Source organism: Nicrophorus vespilloides, unplaced genomic scaffold, assembly GCF_001412225.1.
Source record: "Nicrophorus vespilloides isolate i.1.1-1 unplaced genomic scaffold, Nicve_v1.0, whole genome shotgun sequence".
Lineage (NCBI taxonomy): Eukaryota > Metazoa > Arthropoda > Insecta > Coleoptera > Silphidae > Nicrophorus > Nicrophorus vespilloides.
The window spans coordinates 19,383-28,104 of NW_017096764.1; the positions used below are offsets into that span (position 1 = coordinate 19,383).

The window sequence follows — 8,722 nt, forward strand, 5'->3', positions numbered from 1 at the left end:
GGCGGATATATCCGCCGCTCATTCGCAAACGTTTAAAGCTCATTACCCAATTTTCGGAGTATCGAAATTAAGTACATTTCTATTAAAATATGGTTTAGCATTGTTGAAAGATTGTTTGTTTCTTATAATTTCTTCAATTAAACACATGGCAACGCTTTCGTAACTAAGGTGATTTTTCAATAATCTCAATGATCCAAGATTAATTTCACCTTCATCACATAATTGCACTTTCCAAAGAGTGAATTTTCGGTTTACAACGAAAAGAAACAAAAAAAAAAGAAACAAATAGTTTTATTAATTTACTTGCATAATTTAAATATGTTTATGTGCGTTTAACTTCCATCATTTTTGAAATAATCAAATTATGTTAACAACACTTGTTCTCATTTACCTCTAGTTTTTTTCTGTTTATATTTTACTCTCGCATTCTCTTGATTGTATCGTTTTCGAATTACTTCGAACACATCGTTTTCCTCCACGCCGCATCTATCAATAACGATGGAAACTATACGATCGACAGCTTCTGGATCCAACTGAAGCCCAGCATAATTCTGTCCCAACCGAGTATGAGTTGCCAATGTCTCATTTGTAAAAACCGTAGAAAGTAGAGTATTCGTTGCTGTCCTGTAATCGCTCCATTGTATCACATTCAAAACATCGTCGGTAATTCTGTCAATGCTCGCTTCATCATCGTCCGATTCATCATCATCACCAACGTCCTCTTCGATCGTGTCAGGTGAGACGACGTAAGTGACGGGTTTCTCCGGTTGACGATTCACCAAGTTATTGGCTACAACAGTAGTCATTTCCACTCTCAGATCACTCTCATAATCTATAAGAAATTCGAAATTACGAAATCATTATTATATAATTTTTTTTGTTAACTCACTCGACGTCTTAATTAGATTGCAGTCAAAAACTTCATGAAACCCATCTTGTATTATTGAAATAAAGTAATATCGTTGATTATGATCATACATATCAAATATTGCACCTCTTTCCACTATCTTATAGAAAGTCGTCGAGTCTTTGACGTAGCTCACAATCGCGTATCTAAAATCTATTAATTTGATTACAAAACAAAAATAAATCATTACAAAACATAATTAACTCACCCATTTTTCTTTTAAACTATTTAATTTAAGCACAATTATAAACAAATATCATATAAACTTTGTCCAAGATAAATGAATTTATTCAAATTATCTTTCTTAAATTAATCGACTTTCATCATTGCTTAAACCTATTTAATTCTTTGGAAACAAGCATATTTATATTTCAATATTGATATAAACTAGCCTATTTCGAAGACTATACAATTTTTAGTGCGAAATTTTTAAAGAGGAAAAAAAAAACAAATTTCTTTTTACATATTTTTACTAATATAAAAATCTTTCGTTTTTAATATCAAATCAGGAGTAAATTTGAACTAATTCACAATGAATTTATGCTTCATCACAGTTAGGTTACTAACTAAAATAACTTTTTCCAAATTGTTCATTAAGTTCATTAATTTCACTTCGGTTGTCGAACTTTGAAAATTTGCAATTTGACGAAGAAAATATGTGAAAAGAAAAAGTTAATTTTTTAAAAAATTAACATATGTCTCGACTTTTCAAAATGATTTTTCATTATCTTCATACAGAATGAGTCAAATTTTTTCTTGTGTTCTCGAAAATTGTAATTTCTCATTTGAAAAATTGGATTTTTTTTTGAAGAAAATTTGTCAAACAAATCTTTTGGTCACTTTTCAATAAATTTTACAAAAAAATAATCGAAAGAATTCCTTAAATTTCAAATAAAACATTGAAAAAAAGGAGTAAATCGAATTATTTATATTTAAAAGTAACCCATAAGTACTACGGATGGGTCAGAGTGACCCACTTGATATGAATGTTGATCTTCTAACTAATCCAATATTGAATATAGTACTTTTTGTGTAGGATCAAAGCAGTCGCGTCGAGAGCACTTGTTTTTAATTCTAGTGTGTATTTCGGGTCAAAATGACCCGTTTACAGCAAATACGTTCTTGAAATATCGTCAATATTATGTTTTTAAACATAAATAATCGATTTTTTTTTTTCACAATTATATAGTTAAGTCTCTTTTCTTTAGTTTATTTCTATGTATTTATTCATTTCCTCGATTAGTACGGTTTCAAATAGTGCGGTTTTTCGATCATATAAAAAATTTTAATAAATTTGAAAATAAACAAACTAATTTTTGTGTAGTGTACAAAAATAATATGTTTTTTCACAATTATATAGTCAAGTTTCCTTTCTGCAGTTTATTTGTATGTATTTATACAGTTCCTCGATTAGTACGGTTTCAAACAGTGCGATTTTTCGATCATATAAAAATTTTAAATAAATTTGAAAATAAACAAACTCATTTTTATGTAGTGTACAAAAATGATATGTTTTTTCACAATTATATAGTCAAGTCTCCTTTCTGCAGTTTATTTGTATGTATTTATACATTCCTCGATTAGTACGGTTTCAAACTGTGCGATTTTTCAATCACATAAACATTTTCAATAAATTTGAAAATAAACAAACTACTTTTTGTGTAGTGTACAAAAATGATATGTTTTTTCACAATTCTATAGTCAAGTCTCCTTTTTGCAGTTTATTTGTATGTATTTATACAATTCCTCGATTAGTACGGTTTCAAACAGTGCTGTTTTTCGATCACATAAAAATTTTAAATAAATTTGAAAATAAACAAACTAATTTTTGTGTAATGTACAAAAATGATATGTTTTTTCACAATTCTATAGTCAAGTCTCCTTTCTGCAGTTTATTTGTATGTATTTATTCATTTCCTCGATTAGTACGGTTTGAAACAGTGCGATTTTTTCGATCACATAAAAATTTTCAATAAATTCGAAAATAAACAAACTAATTTTTGTGTAGTGTACAAAAATGATATGTTGTTTCACAATTATATAGTCAAGTCTCCTTTCAGCAGTTTATTTGTATGTATTTATACAGTTCCTCGATTAGTACGGTTTCAAACAGTGCGGTTTTTCGATTACATAAAAATTTTCAATAAATTTGAAAATAAACAAACTAATTTTTGTGTAGTGTACAAAAATAATATGTTTATTCACAATTATATAGTCGTCTCCTTTCTGCAGTTTATATGTACGTATTTATTCAGTTTCTCGATTAGTACGGTTTCAAACAGTGCGATTTTTCAATCACATAAACATTTTCAATAAATTTGAAAATAAACAAACTAATTTTTGTTTAGTGTACAAAATGATATGTTTTTTCCACAATTATATAGTCAAGTCTCCTTTCTGCAGTTTATTTGTATGTATTTATTCAGTTACTCGATTAGTACGGTTTCAAACAGTGCGATTTTTTGATCACAAAAAAATTTCAATAAAACTGAAAATAAGTACTACGGATGGGTCAGATTGACCTATCTAACTATTCCAATATTGTATAGAGTACTTTTTTGTACGATCAAAGCAGTCGCTTCGAGAGCACTTGTTTTTAATTCTAGTGTGTATTTCGGGTCAAAATGACCCGTTTACAGCAAATACGTTCTTGAAATATCGTCAATATTATGTTTTTAAACATAAATGATCGATTTTTTTCACATTTCTTTAGTCAAGTCTCCTTTCTGCAGTTTATTTGTATGTATTTATTAAGTTCCTCGATTAGTACAGTTTAAAACAGTGCGGTTTTTAGTTCACAAAAAAAATTCAATAAAATTGAAAATAAGTACTACGGATGGGTCAGAGTGACCCACCTTATATGAGGGTTGATCTTCTAACTATTCCAATATTGTATAGAGTACTTTTTCTGTAGAATCAAAGCAATCGCGTCGAGATCACTTGTTTTTAATGTTAGTGTGTATTTCGGGTCAAAATGACCCGTTTACAGCAAATACGTTCTTGAAATATCGTCAATATTTAGATTTGAAAGTGTTATTAAACATGCATTTAATAAACGGGTCATTTTGACCTTTAGAATTAAATTCGACGAATCTACGGCTTAAAAAAGTATTTATTAATTAAAATAATTACAAAATTTTCAATGGTGACGAGCACAAAGGATTATGAAACTGTAAACATTTCCGATCTAATACTTGTATTTCATGTATTCGAGATGGCATCGTCTCTTAATTTCTTCGCGAACATCGTCCACGATCACGCCGCATTTATCAGTCACAATCGATGTGATATCTTGGACTTTCATCGGATCCAACCGAGGCTTCGGCTGTTGCCGTCCAGTCAACGTGTGGGTGGCCAGCGTATCCTGACCGAAAACCGCAGTGAGCAGATGAGAAGTCGCCGCGTGATAATCGTTCCAATTGATCTTATTCATGCAGAATTCGGAAATTACCGTTCCGTTCGTTCCCAAAATGTAAACATTATTGCCAAGCTGGTCGAACACCAGCAAAGGGTAGACGCACGTAGGCAATTCGATCGATGCGTGATAGGGTTTGTCCGGATCGTACAGTATAGTCTTCAATTCATCTTCATCATCTAAAACGTAACAATAAAGTATTCTCGTTCATTGCAATAAAAAAAACATAAATTTAATAAACTTACTCGATGTCATAATTACTTTGCACGCAACGATTTCATTGTCGAATTTAACGTTAATATTATCGTCTTGCGGCAACCGAGTCCAAGTGTGGTGTCCACAGACATTTATGCAGTTGATAACTTTGTAATGCGTAACTGAACGTTTCTCGTAACTCACCAGCATATAACCATGACTTATACATTTAGTTGGAGCATCTACCCAATAAAAAAAATTATGAAAGAAATTACAACAATTTTTACAAAAGAAAATGTACTCACCCATTGTTTGATATTAACTAATTTCCGTATAGACAAGCACAAACAATATTTGTCAAATATTAAAAGCATAAAATAAGAATTGAAAACGAATAAACACTGTAAAACTCTCAACAAACCTGCATATCCATTTCAATATTGAGAGAAAGTGACGGATTTTTGCATATTTTTACTATTTGTACCGTAAATTTTTTGAAAAAAAAAAGTTTTCGTTTTCTACATTCTATCTAATATAAAAACACATTTTTGCAAAAATCTCAAAGATAAAGTAAATCTGGAAGAATTTTGAAATTTAACAGATTCTTAAACAATATTACTTTTTTCTTAATTTAAAGATTACACATGTTTTAGACAACTAAATTTTACCTTGGTAAAATCAAAATCAAAACACCCTCGGTTTCCGAACATAATTTTTCTTAGTAAACAACAGCAATTCCTCGCATAGTTCTGCTTCGATTAGTACGGATTTGAAAATAAAATCAATTATATTGTCAAGTCTTCTTTCTGTATTTATTCAGTACCTCGATTAGTACGGTTTCAAACAGTGCGATTTTTTGATCACTTACGTTTTCTATAAATTTGTAAATAAACAAACTAATTTTTGTGTAGTGTACAAAAATGATATGTTTTTTCACAATTATATAGTCAAGTCTCCTTTCTGCAGTTTATTTGTATGAATTTATTAATTTCCTCGATTAGTACGGTTTCAAACAGTGCGCTTTTTCAATCACATAAAAATTTTCAATAAATTTGAAAATAAACAAACTAATTTTTGTGTACTGTACAAAAATGATATGTTTATTCACAATTATATAGTCAAGTCTCCTTTCTGCAGTTTATTTGTATGAATTTATTAATTTTCTCGATTAGTACGGTTTTCACAATTCTATAATCAACTCTCCTTTCTGAAGTTTATTTGTATGTATTTATACAGTACCTCGGTTAGTACGGTTTCAAATAGTGCGGTTTTTGGATCACATAAAAAATTTCAATAAATTTGAAAATAAACAAACCAATTTTCGTGTCCAAACATAAATGATATGTTTTTTCACAATTATATAGTCAAGCCTCCTTTCTACAGTTTATTTGTATGTATTTATACAGTACCTCGATTAGTACGGTTTCAAACACTGCGGTTTTTCAATCATATAACAATTTTCAATAAAATTGAAAATAAACAAACTAATTTTTGTGTAATATACAAAAATGATATGTTTTTTCACAATTCTATAGTTAAGTCTCCTTTCTGCGGTTTATTATGTTTGCATGTATTCAGTTCCTCGATTAGTACGGTTTCAAATAGTGCAGTTTTTGCAATCACATAAAAAATTTCAATAAATTTGAAAATAATCAAACTAATTTTTGTGTAGTGTACAAAAATGATATGCTTTTTCACAATTATATAGTCAAGTCTCCTTTCTGCAGTTTATTTGTATGTATTTATACAGTACCTCGATTAGTACGGTTTTAAACAGTGCGGTTTTTTTTGTCACTCAAATTTGAAAGAAAACAAACTAATTTTCGTGTCCAAATAAGATACATAAATGATAGGTTTTTCACATTTATATAGTCAACTGTCTTTCCTGTGGCTTATTTTGTTTCAATGTATTCAGTTCCTCGATTAGTACGGTTTCAAACAGTGCGATTTTTTGATCACTTAAGTTTTCTATAAATTTGAAAGAAAACAAACTAATGAATTGATATGTTTTTCCATATTTACGTAATCAAGTCTCTTTTCTTTGGTTCATTTTTATGTATTTATTCACTTCCTCGATTAGTACGGTTTCAAACAGTGCGGTTTTTGGATCACTTAAGTTTTCTATAAATTTGAAAGAAAACGAACTAATTGATAGGTTTTTCCATATTTTCGTAATCAAGTCTCTTTTCTTTGGTTCATTTTTATGTATTTATTCACTACCTCAATTAGTACGGTTTCAAACAGTGCGATTATTAGATTTTTAATACATTTAAAAGAAAACTCACTAATTTTTGCATCCATTGTCATGAATCGTGGACAAATGTTGACAAAATTTTCATATAAATGCGATAATTTAAATTATTTCCAAATTTTTATTACTTCATTACCAATTTCAAGTAATTAATTAAACTTTGTTTAAATCGTGATATTTTTAAAGATTTTGTTAATTTTTGTTGGTTTAAATTAACAAAAATTTGGGTCTTCAAAACAGATTTTTCATCCATTTTACGTTGAATTCTAAATTGAGAAAACGAATTCGGTTTTCGAACAAATCTTTATTTTCACATCAATCTTTTGAGATATTTTCATTGAAAACCAAAGACAAACTCAACTTATGTAAAGAATAGACTAAATAAGACAACTTGCATAAAACACACAAATATTTTTATTACAAATGAAAAAGACGATTTACAAATAATTATAATGCAAATATTAATGTTCATCTGCATTGAATCTCTGTAATTCTGCCATACGTTTTTTGTAATGCATATGCAAATAGTTGCAACGCATCGAAATCGTCTCGTACACATCGAAATCGTAAGTGTTACATTTAGCAGTCACGATGGAAATTATATCCTCGACTTTGTTCGTCTCCAATTGAGGCATCTTCGGTCGTCTTCTCGTCAACGTGTGAGTAGCCAAAACCTCCTCACCGAAGACCACATTGAGTAAATCGAAAGTCGCCTTCTTGTAATCGCTCCAATCTATCGTACTCAAGCGATCTTCGAAAATTCTTGTTCCGTTCACACCCAAAATACAAATCTTATTTCCGAAACTGTCCTCGCTCACTCTAGGATACTCAAACGGCGACGTCTTCGACTCATTTTTAACGAAACTGTGAAACGACTCTATAGAAAACTTTTCGAAATCCGTAGAGACAGAATCTAACAAATCTTCAAAATCTTGCACTGATTTTACAATACATTTTTCCAAGTCGCCCAGTTCACTCTTCAGTTCATCATCTGAAATGTAAACAATTAAGTATTCGGTTTACGAACAAATACAATTTGTTTGCTTACTAGATGTTTTAAGTACTTTGTAGGGAACAATTTCATCGTCTATGTTTGATTTATCCACGTAACTCACCAACGTATGACTATCAACACTTTTTACTGGAGAAGCTACAAATAAAAATTAGTACAAAAAAAATTGTTTAAAAAATTTTACTTACCCATTTTTTTTTGTTCAAATTAGTAACTATTTATTTAAGTATACTTAATCACGATAAAACTGATCAAATATACAAGTGTAGAGCAAAATATTTGTCAATTATTAAAAGCATAAATATCTATAATTAATATAATTTAAATTTCTCAAAACAAGATGGATTTTAGTAAACTACAAAATCATATCTATTCAATATTGATAGATATTGAATGCAATTTAGCAGTCTTTACTTACAAATAGTGAAATTTAAAAAAAAAGTTGACTTCTTGTCATTGTTTTTTTATAAATATAAGAAAAGAACTATGCAAAAATCTCAAAAATAAAGTAAGATTTAAACGATTTTGAAATTGAATTTTTCAAAAATGAATTTCTAGTATTACCTGAAATTAACAACAAAAATGTAATAAATTTGTTGTTTTACAGTGAAATTTTCAAACACCTCAGTTCCAGAAGATTTTTTTATTCTTTACTTATTGAATGAATAAAGAATAACTTTTATTCCAATTTCGGTTTTCTAATTAAAAACAAAAATCTAAAACAAAACACGTATCGCTCTCCGCATTCTTAATTTATTTCAAAGTGAAATTTCTGTTTTCAAAACCCATCGATTTGCGAAAAGAAAAACAAAACAAACGAAAACCTGTGCCTTTATCTTATAGAAGCAGTGTTTTTCAACCTTGAAACTTAAATTACTTAAATTATGATAAAATACCGGAAATTCATTAAAAATTAGTAATTAAACGATATTTTACTCAATT

General features: G+C 29.0%; 3 protein-coding genes across 3 annotated transcripts; all 3 read right to left on the reverse strand.

The window, feature by feature from the left end:
• Nucleotides 1–306: 306 nt before the first annotated feature.
• On the reverse strand, nucleotides 307–1,158 carry LOC108558071. The gene is made up of 3 exons (XM_017914876.1): nucleotides 1,116–1,158; nucleotides 890–1,060; nucleotides 307–832 (listed from the first exon to the last, which is right to left on the reverse strand). Exons 1-3 carry the CDS (start codon nucleotides 1,117–1,119, stop codon nucleotides 384–386), a joined length of 624 nt encoding a protein of 207 aa, XP_017770365.1. The 5' UTR covers nucleotides 1,120–1,158; the 3' UTR covers nucleotides 307–383.
• Nucleotides 1,159–4,001: 2,843 nt separating this feature from the next.
• On the reverse strand, nucleotides 4,002–4,963 carry LOC108558070 (early boundary activity protein 2-like). Its single transcript, XM_017914875.1, has 3 exons — nucleotides 4,823–4,963; nucleotides 4,568–4,759; nucleotides 4,002–4,501 (listed from the first exon to the last, which is right to left on the reverse strand). The coding sequence occupies exons 1-3, from the start codon at nucleotides 4,824–4,826 to the stop codon at nucleotides 4,095–4,097; spliced, it is 603 nt and encodes a 200-aa protein (XP_017770364.1). The 5' UTR covers nucleotides 4,827–4,963; the 3' UTR covers nucleotides 4,002–4,094.
• Nucleotides 4,964–7,165: 2,202 nt separating this feature from the next.
• On the reverse strand, nucleotides 7,166–7,918 carry LOC108558069 (early boundary activity protein 2-like; the record flags this gene model as incomplete). Its single annotated transcript, XM_017914874.1, has 2 exons — nucleotides 7,166–7,759; nucleotides 7,817–7,918. Coding segments are annotated over 2 exons (632 nt in total), but the record flags the coding sequence as incomplete, so codon positions are not given.
• Nucleotides 7,919–8,722: the final 804 nt, after the last annotated feature.

Bases quoted from the DNA above. Each gene is read 5' to 3' on its own strand.
- LOC108558070 (XM_017914875.1), bottom strand. The intron at 4,502-4,567 runs GTAAGTTTATTA...GTTACGTTTTAG, and splicing joins CAAAGTAATTATGACATCGA to ATGATGAAGATGAATTGAAG.
- LOC108558071 (XM_017914876.1), bottom strand. The intron at 833-889 runs GTGAGTTAACAA...AATTTCTTATAG, and splicing joins CAATCTAATTAAGACGTCGA to ATTATGAGAGTGATCTGAGA.